Source organism: Homalodisca vitripennis, chromosome 5 (assembly GCF_021130785.1).
Source record: "Homalodisca vitripennis isolate AUS2020 chromosome 5, UT_GWSS_2.1, whole genome shotgun sequence".
NCBI classification, from domain to species: Eukaryota; Metazoa; Arthropoda; class Insecta; order Hemiptera; family Cicadellidae; genus Homalodisca; species Homalodisca vitripennis.
The window spans coordinates 126,745,729-126,760,019 of record NC_060211.1 but is presented as its reverse complement, the minus strand read 5'-3'; the positions used below and the strand labels follow the sequence as shown (position 1 = coordinate 126,760,019).

The following is a 14,291-nucleotide window of genomic DNA, read 5'->3' as shown; positions in this document are numbered from 1 at the left end:
TCTATGTTTACGTGTTCTATATATATATTAAATTGCACTCACCTGACTTTACAAACACATACCAAAAATACGAGCATAACATCAGGGTTGGATAAATTAAACAGAAATAGGTGTTGATAAACTGTTCAACAGGGTGATCCGGAGGTAGAGGAGGAGGTTCCCAACTTAATTTTGTTTTGAATTTTTTCAAAAATAGAATAATATCAGGGTTTAATGTTTCTTGCTGTTTACTGAAAAAAAAGTATTTTATTTCTTACATCTCTAGCAAATTCTAAAGCATCATTCAATAAATTAATTTGATTAAATTGAGGGCTCGGACAAAAAGTAAGACCCTTTACCTTTTTTGGAGCACAACTTGAAAGGTTTACAATGAAGTGAGATTTTTGTACATTTCGCTTGCTGCTCATCATTTAAATTAGATGACTTAATTTTTAGTTGTTCGTAGTTAAAAGATTTCGATTCAGTTTGTGACATTTTATTATTTACATCACATTGTGACATATATTTCCATTTTGTTGGTATTTCATTACCTAATTCTATTGTTTACGTGTTTTATATATATATATATATATATATATATATATATATATATATATATATATATTAAATTGCACTCACCTGACTTTACATACACATACCAAAAATACGAGTATAACATCAGATTTAAAAATAATTATTATGAAAGCCACAAACATACACTTTTTTGAAACTGAACCAAGTAATTTAGGACATAAGATCAGCCTCTCTTATTGTAAATAAGATCTTAGGAAACATTTGTGAAATCCGAAAATGAATTGGAAGCTTTTTTTAAATTATATTGTATGACCTTATATGACTCAAACGCTTAAGGGCCATTTGGAAGAAGCACCAAGTGCCAAATAATAGAGGACAATAGTTTTTGATTGAAGATCTCGAGAAAATTTCTCAGAGAGACAAAGTTGTTGAGATTTCATCTGTCTCAATTTACTTTGACAATGTAATATAATATGGTGAGTTCATACATTACTGTTAAATTTATTAAACTATCTAGGAATACATATGAACAATGACTCACTTAAACCCAGCTCCTTCGATAGCTCAGTTGGTAGAGCGGTGGACTGTAGAGTGAGAGTAAAAGCTGAAATCCATAGGTCGCTGGTTCAAATCCGGCTCGAAGGAAATATTTTTTAAAGTTAACTTTACTTTTATTTAATGCAAAAACATCTTCTGTACTATATTAAAACGTTAATTTACCTAAAACAACATTTTGTTCAATGTTGAAACGATTAGCTATTTTTAATTTGGCATGATATATGGCGAGTTCACTGGTGGTATTCATGAAACTGGTTATCGTCGTTAATATACAGAGGTCTTGACAAAAATTTATTCAAAAGAATACAGCTTCAGAAATTAATTTCTATAATCGAGTAGAATTTTATTTGGGGTGTACTAAAACAAAGTTGTATTATTTTGGATAACGTATTTATTATAAAAAAGGGTTCTAAGAATGCTTTCTATTCTTTCTATTACTTCCAGTTTAAACTGCTTTATCCTGCAATGTTGCTTTAAACCGAGTTTTTACAAAATGTATACTTATACTTTCACATTTTTCATTTATTCAAAATATTTAGACCATTTTCACGGGAGTATGAATAGTAAAAGATTAGATTACGATAATGGTAGTTAAACTTGTATTGAACGTAAAACTTCGCTCCATATTATTTGCCGAATTTGATACGGAAAACAAAAAAAATATATCTTTCTTTACGCACATACTTGGGACGGTTTAGGTTACATATGTCAGTGACAACTTCCAAACACTGAGAAATGAATGAGTAAACACTAAATGAATAAGTAAACATTATTATAATTACCTTAAATGTTTTAATATCCATAGTATTTTAATAAGTTAAATTAATTCCAAAGGGCAAAAATCAGAATTTTACGAAACAGATTTTATTAATTGAACAAAGAAGTATTGCATATTTAACAGCTTTACTTGTATATAATTTAAACTTATACACTAAAAACAACTATTAATATAAAACCTAAAACTTATAATCTATTTGACTGAAAATAAATATCTCACATAGAGCAATAATACACAATAAATACTAAATAATAAAATAAATAAACGTTTTACTACGCTAAATAAATAATATTTATGTACAAAAGTTTGTTAAACGGACAGTTAAGCTACTACAAACTGCTATATTCCTTCAGATCTACTACACATGTATCCTCATACAAATGTTGAAAATATCAATATGTTTAAAAAACTCGGAAATAACCAATCAAGTAACCAAATATTACAAGTAACCAATCAAGCTATGAGAGTAGATGATACAAAACACTTTGTCAATTATAATTAAATAATTTTTCTTTTGCACATTCACGTTTGCTACAGTAATTGCTACAACTAGAGTAATTAACTAGAGTACAATTAATATGCTGCACTAACACAAATTATATGTTCCTTACACTAATACTTTGTCTTGAAATATTCCTTAACACGAACACTAGAACTTGGAATAGAAATGAACATCTGGGGATATTTTATAATCGATAAACTAATTGCTGTATATAAAATAAAATTATAAAAAGTTATGAACATTCTTTACAAATGAATAAACTGTATATTTAGCCCTTCTAAAATGGATTTCTATAATTTCAGTGCACATTGATCCAGCTATCAGGGAAGTAATTTATAATTTTATCATTTTATTATTTATAATTCTCACGCAGAACTGCGTTTTAAAATAAACTGCTGCATTTTCTTACTTTATTACAGAATGTTGATACAAATATTCGTTCCGTCTTGAGCATGCCACAAATAATAAATTATGTATGAAACTGAAGGAAGATATTGAACTTCCCGAGATCACGCCGCCGAAGTGGCTGGTGCGGGAGTCTGCTGCTCGTCCGTGCCGCCGTACTCCGGACAACTACGGTCCGAGTGATCGACCCTGATAAAGTACGCCCTGCTTATGTTGTTCTTGTCTATGACGGAGTACGCCTTCTCCATCACCTCCAGCGTTGGATTTCGGGCCCTCGTCAAGATCCATGCGTTTCCTTCAACAAAACATGGTTTTGGAGCGTTTTACTCTTGAATATATTTCTGCCAACACTGATGGCGCACTAAACCGTCCGTTCAATTAAGTATTCTTGAATTAATGCCTGCTAATCGTAAAACTGTCAGTAGTGTTGGAAAATGTTTAAGGGAATTTTTTAGAAGAATTATCAATTTCCATCAAACATGTGCGCCTTCAGTTTTGGATACGTGTAATATCTGGTGCGGATGAATTCTGCCTATCGAGGAGTGAAGGCATTCGAACAATACATTTTATAATTGAAAAGTTGAAAATAGACTTTTTGAAGATTTAAAGTGGGTGAATTATTACAACACAATTTAATTCAAAACAGAATAAAGATACTATTTTGGAATGAAGTGTAATATAGATTATAAAGAAGTCCAAATGCTAGTTCATCATTAACAATAATACAAAAACTGTAAAAACTAAAAAAAATACATATGGTTTTAACAAAATATTAGTATTTTTTTAATCTGTACATATTACCAATTTCGAAATTTCTAGAAACAGAGAAGACGAAAGAAAAGTTAACTTACTTGTACTGAGAACAGAACCGATGATATCCACGCAGGAGAACACCACTGCGTAGTTGTCGTAGTCTGTATCCAGAACCCAGTGGTTTACAGTCAGATCCACTGTAACATACATGTTATGTAGACTAACATTAAACCCTTTCATATCCTCGCAGGAAGAAGAGGCCTGTAACGTTGAACAAGTAACAATTCCTGATTCCCACACTGTTACGATGAAAGTGTAACACTATGTCAAGTAGTGAATAGCCTCTGCCAGCTTCACGGTCCATCATCTTGTCAGGTTCATAACAAGTTTCTTAAAAATCTCTAAACAATTACAGTGAATAAAAAAATGAATGAAATATTTAGGTAAAATGAAGGTGTTCATTTTGGAGTAAAAAGAATGTAATTACTGTATTCTGTAATTTACTTTACATTGCATTTTTACGTAACTTTGAATTTTATGCTTTGAGCTGTAATTTTTAGATGTAACACATAGATTTTATGGTCCTTATTTACAAATATTTGACTACTTTTAGGCTCATTTAAGGAAAAATGATTGGATACAAAAGCTTTATAAAAATAATGTGATGTATGAACTACTTACACGTGTGCCTAATTTAATGAAATTTAGACTAATAAGGAAGTTTCTCACAATAAATGACCACGGATGGAAACCTCCCCCCCCAACACACACAGAAATACACAAAAAAGATAAGTTTTGCAACATCGTACGATTTTCTTCCATACCTTATATTTTTTCTACCAGTATTATGTTCAATAAAGGATAATAAAACGAAAGCCAGCTGTTTCAGTTTATTATAATATTTTGCTATGCTTATTGCACAGGATTCTAAGAGTAAGTTTAGAGTTAAGTATTTTGTTGTGTAATAATATAAAATATGATATTAATAATAAAGTATAAAATATAGAAAAGTATATTACATACAACTATTAATGGAACAAATGTAACTTATTTACTACATTGTTTCTTTTTAAATTATTAAAAAAATTAAAAAGGAATCTAAATTTTAATGAACCAACGTTTAAATAGTTTGGACATCAAATTTAAGGCAAAACGTAGTAATAATTGGTGGTGAAAGTCAATTTTCCTATTATTTTTGCCTAAAAAGAAACTGTCAAATTTAACATGATTTATTTCTTCTCTGTACTCATATACAATACTGTCTTTGCTTTGCTCAACTAAAAACAAGTAGAGCTTGAAAACTGATTTTGATGGAAATAATTTGTGGACATAATTAGTGTTAAGTTAAAAAATAATACTAGCCAGGCTATAAATTAATAGAAATTAACAGATTCTTTGCTGGTATAATATACATTTTATTATTACTATCTTACATCAATAAAGAATAAAATTTATAGATTACGCTTACTAAATAGAGAACAATAATTTAATGTGTGAAATTTACTAACAGTTATCAGCGTTACTTATCCACAAAAATGATTAACATTAACTTTCGCTCACATTTGGTATATATTATTTAAGATGTGACTGTAAATATAATATAATATAATGTTCGCAGCATCAGCATGTATGTAAGCTATGACTCATACTCATTCAGCTCCTTCGATAGCTCAGTTGGTAGAGCGGTGGACTGTAGAGTGAAAACTTAAGCTGATATCCATAGGTCGCTGGTTCAAATCCGGCTCGAAGGAATTACTTTTTGAAACGTGAATGAAGGAATTTAGTTCAATATAAAAAGTGTATTATCTTAATAAAAATCTTTTTACTGTTTCAGGAACGGCTTTTTATTTATTTATTTTTAAAAGAATAAATTAGTTAAATATAATTAAAATCGATGGCCTTACGTATTTAAAATATAAAATTGGATACAATACATAATTTAAAAAAAAAAATTTCAGCAGTATTTAGTGTCTGAATAAGTATACATATCTGTCGGCAGGAATATAAAACAACAGTGCGATGATGTGCTTCAATGTCATAACATCATTGTCAAAGTAATAATTAGAATGTTTTAACGCTGGGCTTCGCCAACTGGAATTTTCTTCAATGGATGGCCTTGATGAATGAAAGGTCTCCAAATACATATGTGTTCAAAAGTTAGGAAATTAGAGCTGTAGTTTTGACATAAAAGAGATAGATCTCAATCTACATGAGGGGTATGTGGCATAAACTTAGTGCGGTGCTTTGTAGATAGCAATCTCATGCTAAATATTTTGTTTGGAGTTGATGTAATTTATTTCAATCTTCAAGTAGTGACCACATTTAAATTTATTTTTTGGGTTTTTTTGCCAGACTGTACCCAATATAACATGTTTAATACTTCTCTGTTATATGTGTATATCCACTGTTCCTGTAGTTTTTTTCTAGATAGCGTGCATAACTTGAAAGATACCATATATTTTTTGTATACCATTTTGAACTGAAAATTTTCAGCAAATTTCTTAGTATCTTAGAGATATAAAAATTTTGAAAGTATTATTTTAGTATGAGTTTAGTTACGAGTACAAGCTACTCTATGACATAATGAGTTTCCTATTATTTTTATGCCAATATATATTTTCTCTTAAGACTTTGAAATATTAATGACATAAATTTTAATGTATTTATTTTAAAATTTAAAATTTTTTTATTTGCCGATTAGAAGATAATTCATTTGTAAGACACTTACTTGGAAGATATCGCATGTACATTTTGGAGACGTCACTCCTCTGGTCTACAGGCCGCAGTTGTCCCCTCATCGATGAGTGTATTTCAGTTCTGTCAAAACAGAAAACAAATAGTCATCATATTTATTTGAGACAAGTTCACTTCAAATTAGTTGAAACGACCATGTATGCTAACTTTCGTCTAGACGAATTAAACTTTATTTTCTCCATCGTGGTCGATAAAGAATATCCAAACAATATTGAACCAAAATTTTAAGTGTTACCAAATGATTTAAGTATCAAAACAAATAATATTACATAAATAATTCATACTGCTACCGCAAATAGCTTTTTGTAAATAATTAATTTATACGTTTATTATAGAGCATATATATATATATATATATATATATATATATATATATATATATATAATAACGACTTAAAAGTAAAAAATATTAGTTTTAACAGTGTTTAACGAATAAACCGTCAAATATATTAATTAATAAACCTCAATTCCATACGTATAGTTGACAGCTCCGTATTAAATCCTTTCTTCTAGGTGATGTAATCGTAATAACATTACCGTAAACATTTGAATATGTTTTCAGTAGTGTACAGTAATAGATAAAGAACAACGTTACACCGGCGGGCTGAATTAATACTTATTTACAGTGACCCAAACGCGTCGTTCCTCGGAACAAACTCAACATGAATCAGTCGATATTTTTAGATTTCCGTGATACAACTAAATAAATAATTTACAACCAAATATGCTTGTTATATATGTTGATAACTGTGAAAATGTATACCGAAAGTGTACCAGGAATGAAAGAGATCATTGTATGTTGTATGTATCATGTATTTTTTAAACATAACTTACAGCCAGCTCGTCTGGTCCGTGACCACTGTCAACTGAGTGGAGTTCTCCGCGCTAGAGTCTGAGATGTTTGCGACCACACACTTGCCGGCGAACTCCATCAGCGAGAAGTATCTCTCCGCCTCGAACCACTTGCCCAGGTACTACACAACAGGAACATATATAATCGGTCAAACATAGTCTGGTCAGCTGAGTAGAGTTCTCCGCGCTAGAGTCTGAGATGTTTGCGACCACACACTTGCCGGCGAACTCCATCAGCGAGAAGTATCTCTCCGCCTCGAACCACTTGCCCAGGTACTACACAACAGGAACATATATAATCGGTCAAACATAGTCTGGTCAGCTGAGTAGAGTTCTCCGCGCTAGAGTCTGAGATGTTTGCGACCACACACTTGCCGGCGAACTCCATCAGCGAGAAGTATCTCTCCGCCTCGAACCACTTGCCCAGGTACTACACAACAGGAACATATATAATCGGTCAAACATAGTCTGGTCAGCTGAGTAGAGTTCTCCGCGCTAGAGTCTGAGATGTTTGCGACCACACACTTGCCGGCGAACTCCATCAGCGAGAAGTGTCTCTCCGCCTCGAACCACTTGCCCAGATACAACGCAACATGAACATGTATAATCGGACAAACATAGTCTGGTCAGCTGAGTAGAGTTCTCCGCGCTAGAGTCTGAGATGTTTGTTTGATAGCCATCTGTAATGTTTTGTCATTACTAATGTTAAGTTTGGTATTGCCTACATTATGAACACACATTTTCTTCCAAAATGTTCAGCAGAAAAATATGTTTTTTTTTTAATTCATTGTTTAAAATGCATTGACCACAGTTATTCACAAGAATTAATTCAATATGGCACCTTGATATAATGAATTAAGTATCTCAAAGTGTAAGTATTACAAATTATGTAATAAATACATACCAGCACGATATTGTTAGAGTAAGTAAACTCACTTTGTAAACAAGACATGTTGGCACAAACTTAGTATTGAGACATGAATGTTTCTGAGATGTAACCTCTGATTATACGCTTACCCGTGTGAAGTTGAAGTCCTTTACAGTCGTGACCTGTGGACAGGGTCCAAGGAACGGCACCTGGGCGGCAGCCAAGTGTATCGTGCCCGACAAGACCGCGATTAGCACCAGCATGATGTGACTGGGACAACAGGAATCAGGTAGTGTCATTAACCACAATGTAACAACAAATAGCAACTGTTGAGCAACTGTATTGAGTAGTTTTCTGAGTTTTACAGAGTAAAATGGTTTGAGTTTCTTTTTAAAATTTACTTCAAGAATCAGATTTTGTGAAACGAACTTGAATTTCACCTTACAAGACCAATGTGAGACCTTACACAACTTTACGCGGATGTTTTTTGGCGTACAATCCTGGTTGATGTAGGCTATCATTTTAAAAATGCAAATAATATGCATCCAAATGCTTTTAAATTTTTCTTTTAAAGTATATATATATTTTAGTGTAAAAAATGCGTTTTTTAAGAGACTACTAATTAAAATATAGAAACATCTAAAACAGCGTTTGGATGCGTATTGATTTTATATCTTTAAAATGAGACATTTCTCATAACGTTACGTACGTAAAATAATATCGTAAGAGTGTTTGTGATTTTATATTGTATTGTTCTTATGGGACTAGAATTAAGATGGATGCCAGAACAGCCATTAAATGAAATATAAATATTCAACAGAGTAAATTTGAATACATATTTGACAAACTGTTATGGATTCTGTAATTGTGTTGCACCCATTTATCAATTTAATGTGTGATAATAAAAACCTCAAGTTTTATTAAATTTTCTGTTTAAAATTGAAAACTTACACTATTATAAAACTGTTACCGATAAAGAGTTGTTATTTCTAAATTTATGCTCAAGAGTATTTACAGTGTGTTTTAAAATCTTCGATGCTGTAGTTTAAGCTGTTTAAAAAATAAAAATTACGAAAACATTTGAAGAAACAGATAAAACATTTTTGAAGAAACAGATAAAACATTTTTGAAGATAATCAAGGCATTTGATTTTTCTTGTTGTGATGCCCTTACACCATTTTTAAAAAAAATATTGGTTATCCGTTACGGAACGCCCTGAAAACATTATTTAATAATAGTTACTTAGCCGTAGTTTCTTTAAAGTGTTACTAAGCATTTCAAAACAATTCTGGGTAGACATTCCTCACAACCATAAAACGTATCTTGTAAACCAAATGGGGTAGTTATGGTTGGAGCGATAACTTCGTTCCTGTTTCTTCTAGCTGCTGGAAGTGTCAGTGACCTGAGGCTACAACAGGACGAACAAGGGACATCGGATATGCGAGCGGACACCCATCATTCTTACCATCTCCTCTAGAGAAAGTGACAAAAACTTTCATCGGCCCAGTTCCGTCATTCCAATCAAGGCCAAGTTCGTTGGAACTAACGACTTGTTTAGCAGTAAAAACTTCTACAGCACTGCGATCAATTTCATAGATTAGGTTACAACTTATAATTACTTTTAAATTGTTACTAATGATTTTTATTAATTTATATTTTTAGATCAGTTTATAAGACAATTATTTTAAAAATTTTCCTACATTTTGATTTTATATAATCAAGTATCCTATATGAATCCCTGTACCAAAAGTTAATCGCAAGCCATCCATGTGGCCATAAAGATCCCTATCTATTTGGAATATTAAAGAGGAAATTTAAACTCCACATGATTTAATTGTAACAAAGTTGTAGAAAAGTGTACATAAATACCAAATGAGGTTACAAAAGAGTTGTATTATCTGTAAAAATAAGTAACTATTTACCCATAGTAAAGAAATACCAACATATTACCATTATAATAAACATAATGGTAATAATACTAATAACATAAACAAAACTATAATTTTACAGTTATTTATATTATTGTTCAAGAAAGTTTCATAACATAATTACTTGTATATTCCAATAAGAAACGTTCTTCACTGCCAAAATCTAATACACACTATTGAATAAAAATACTCAGAAACAAGACATAAGACCAAACCTAAATCCACCAAACAACCTTTACTTCTTAAGGGGATTAATAAAAATATACGACACAAAAAATATCAGTCTAATTTTTCCTACCTTTAAAATGAAATATTCCAGAGTAATCTAGAGATAAGTTAATGTTAGGGTGAGGTGATATAAGGCAAACATTAATGTTGGAATTAATGCCTCTTCTGGGAAATTTCCAACTTGGGTATTTATGTAGATTAGGTCAGGTTATTATGTAGGTTAGTTTATACCTAATACTGTATAACGGATCTTGTGAAAAGTTCAAACTAGAATATGTAGAGCGCCGTTTAAAATATTTCCGTTACATTTTATACACAGGGTGTGCCAAAACTGGAGTTCCCGTGCTCGTTGGACAACAGACTGTGTTAACCCCATTGATCTTCAGTGTTACAGGTGTCTGGATGTCTTCTCAGGGATCAACGGGACACTGATCAGCATATTCTCTAGACATTTCTGAAAAGTTTCAAATGTATACCTGTGTCACATAGTACACAGCTTAAAAATGATGGACCATAACATAAAAAAGTTGGGTTTTAGACAGTCGTTGCGTATGTTTTAGAAATAGACTAACGAATTTATTAATCTGCAAGTTACTTCAAAATGACATTCCACATAACATAATACCTAAAATTTCCTTACTTCAAAAAATAAAGGTATTTTAATTGTAAGTAAAAATGTTTAAGTAAATTTACCCTATGTGATATCCATTTCAAATTACTTTAAAACTTGTAGTTTACTTTTAAACTATGTCATTTTCTAACAGTTTGTGAGAGAAAGATCTAAAGTTGTATTTGAGTGAGTACTGAACATTAAAACTCACCAGAAATTATTTTTACAAATTGTAAGAACAAAATTTGTGACAGTATGGTTAATACTAAAAAATATTAAAATATTTGTGATATTCAAAACTAGCTGTAGATAATAATTATAGTTTTTATATTTATGAAGTATAAGCATCATTTTGGGGCGATAAAAATTCCAAATATTTTAAATTGGCATTAACGGTATCTAAAGAAAATTTCATAAATACATATAAATTTAATAAAATGGAAATCAGCCAATTTCACGGGATCGAGTCTCGGGGAGGTCAATAAAAACTTACAAATAGGTTTGGATCATTTCGCCTGAAAACCGTTTACTTAAAATGATTGAAATGCATCGAGCGTAGGTAGAACACCCGTAAATACAGTTGTAACTAATGATAAATCAATTTTTTAATAAGAAGAAAGTAATTTAAAGAGTTAATGCCTAAATACTTGTATATTATATTGTATTATTGTATAATGTAGCTAGAGTTGTGTACACGGTCGCTACCGAAAATTAACGGTATGTTGTGTTGAGTATGAAACAACGAACTGCAATTTAGCTGTTCAGTGGTTTTCGTATACAGTCCATTTAATTTTCCATACAAAATGAATAGTGACAATGGCTTAGGTGTGTTAATTTCAATTGTGTAATTTTTAATAAAGTATACCAGATGACTTCGACCCTATAAACCCAAACGTGACGTGTATATTGCAATTATTGAGATAAAAAGCGTCTGGTTACGTGAAGTAGAAAAATATTATAATGAATATTTAGTATATCTTGATCCATACGAATGCTATTAGCTGTCATTCCAAGTGATAAACATAAGCAACTTACCAGTAGTAGAGACAGAGAGTTCTCAGAGGGCAGAGGTACGCGGTGGCGCGGCAGGCGGTCTGAGGCGAGTAACGGCGGTTTGTAGGTCAGCGGAACATTCTCTCACAACACATCATGGTGGGTGTCCCCTGGTGGATCTGGATCACTCTTCAGTAGAAATATTGGTGATGGGTTTAATAAATATGCTTTCCTTACTCAGCGGAACATTCTCTCACAACACATCATGGTGGGTGTCCCCTGGCGGATCTGGATCACTCTTCAGTAGAAATATTGGTGATGGGTTTAATAAATATGCTTTCCTTACTCAGCAGAACGTTTTCTCTCACAACTAGTGGTGGGTGTCCCCTGGTGGATCTGGATCACTCTTCAGTAGAAATATTGGTGATGGGCTTGAAAAATATGCTTTCCTTACTCAGCGGAACATTCTCTCACAATACATCATGGTGGGTGTCACCTGGCGGATCTGGATCACTCTTCAGTAGAAATATTGGTGATGGGTTTAATAAATATGCTTTCCTTACTCAGCGAAACATTCTCACAACACATCATGGTGGGTGTCCCCTGGCGGATCTGGATCACTCTTCAGTAGTAATATTGGTGATAGGTTTGAGAAATATACTTTCTTACCCAGAAGTTTTGATAAACAGTTTAAATTAAAACCTACGTAACCTTTTGATGTATTTTTTTCCAACTTCTTCAATGTAGGCTGCACATAAACATTATAAATAGGTCAAATTGTAATATTTTAGCGATTATTTGTATCACTACTATTCAAGGAAATAAAGAGAGTTGTACAAGAACCAATAATTTATTAGGCGTTATCTTCATTCAAATTGTAACAAAGTGTTTTAGGGAATAATTATCTTCTGTCGTTTTTTTTTTTGTTTTTGATTTGAATAATCAGTTAATTAAACTTATTACAGAGTAATAAGAAGTATATAAAGTCAATAAATATACCGGGTGTCCCAAAAGTCCCACCCCCCCCCACCCTTCTAACTTTCGAACGGAATTAAACAAACCAATATCCTTTGGGGGGTAGTTATATATAAATGTAGTCATTATAACGACAAATGATGATTTTTGCGCTACATGAGACCTTAGCCCCTCAACCCAAAAAATGGGTGGTAGGGGGTCAAGTCAAAAGTTTTAAATGCAAATCCACATCAAATGACACTTCAATTTAAAGGTCTTTATAAAAGAAGACCAATGCCACAGACTAGAGGTCTCTATCTCAATCCAGTACGAAACAACGGCCTGTCAAAGTTTTATTGAAAAGTTACGCAAAAAAAAAAAACACTATTTTTCTTAACTCATCTGTTCAGACTTATTCTTAATACTAAGTAGTGTTAAATTAAACTTAAAATAATTAAAATTACCGTTGAAATCCTACCTCAACCTTTTTTAAGCTCAAAGTAAATGCTCAAAAATGGCCCCCATTTACTTCTTGGCCAAAATAAAGTCTTAATTCAAATACAAAACAACGACTTGTCAAAATTAATAAAAAATACAATTCAAATCACTCAATTCAATTATTTTTGCCAAGAAGTAAATGGGAGCCATTTTGAGCATTTACTTTGAGCTGAAAAAAGAATAAGTCTGAACAGATGAGTTAAGAAAAATAGTGTATTTTAGCGTAACTTTTCAATAAAACTGTAACAAGCCGTTGTTTCGTACTGGATTGAGATAGAGACCTCTAGTCTGTGGCATTGATGGGGGTTTGCATTTAAAATTTTTGACTTGACCCCCCAACCCCCCATTTTGGGTTGAGAGGCTAAGTTCTCATGTAGTGGAAAAATCATCATTTGTCATTATAAAACTACCCCCCAACGGATATTGGTTTTGTTTAATTCCGTTCGAAAGTTAGAACGGGAGGGGTGGGACTTTTGGGACACCCGGTATAGTATTGTTGAGTAAATAAAGTCAAAATTACATAAAAAAGTTTTATTAAAAAGTATGTTTTACAGCCATGAAAAATATCATTTACTTTTTAAAAAATATACAAAAAGTGAAAATTAAAAGCTCTTTTGTATGCTGCATATGTGCAACACAATATAGTAACGTGGTTCGTTAAATTTAAAATGTGATTTTATGAAGCTATCTAGAATTACAATATTGACAAATAGTAATATAGAAGAAATAATCACTGGCTTTGAGTGCAATTATTGATGACCCAATCAGGTCCATTAGCCGTGTTTGTATCTGACCGACTGTGCGATAACTCTTTATAGATACGCGATAGATGCTTTAAACTGGGTGCATAGGAAGAACTGAATTAATATTGGGATACAAGAGTCAAAATTTATGGTGGAAATAATCCTAAAATTTTACACATGTATTATACGTAGCCATAATGATAATTAGAAGAAAATTTCAAATAAACAAATTGATTAAATAAATTACATTTTTCAGTAAGATACTAGCATACAAGAAGAAATTATTTTGTTGCATTGGTTGTTAAGATATTCGTTACGTTCTATCAGGTCATTAAATATTCCGCTGAATTTATT

General features: G+C 31.8%; 1 protein-coding gene and 2 non-coding genes across 3 annotated transcripts; 2 read left to right on the top strand and 1 right to left on the bottom strand.

The window, feature by feature from the left end:
- Positions 1-1,066: 1,066 nt before the first annotated feature.
- On the top strand, positions 1,067-1,158 carry Trnay-gua. The gene is given in 2 exon segments: positions 1,067-1,103; positions 1,123-1,158. It is a non-coding gene; the product is annotated as a tRNA-Tyr (tRNA).
- A 761-nt stretch (positions 1,159-1,919) lies between these two features.
- Positions 1,920-12,078, bottom strand: LOC124363910 (apolipoprotein D-like). Its single transcript, XM_046819179.1, has 6 exons — positions 11,785-12,078; positions 8,133-8,253; positions 7,098-7,237; positions 6,238-6,326; positions 3,608-3,706; positions 1,920-3,051 (listed from the first exon to the last, which is right to left on the bottom strand). The coding sequence occupies exons 2-6, from the start codon at positions 8,244-8,246 to the stop codon at positions 2,861-2,863; spliced, it is 633 nt and encodes a 210-aa protein (XP_046675135.1). The 5' UTR covers positions 8,247-8,253; positions 11,785-12,078; the 3' UTR covers positions 1,920-2,860.
- On the top strand, positions 5,169-5,260 carry Trnay-gua. Its single transcript is given in 2 exon segments — positions 5,169-5,205; positions 5,225-5,260. It is a non-coding gene; the product is annotated as a tRNA-Tyr (tRNA).
- Positions 12,079-14,291: the final 2,213 nt, after the last annotated feature.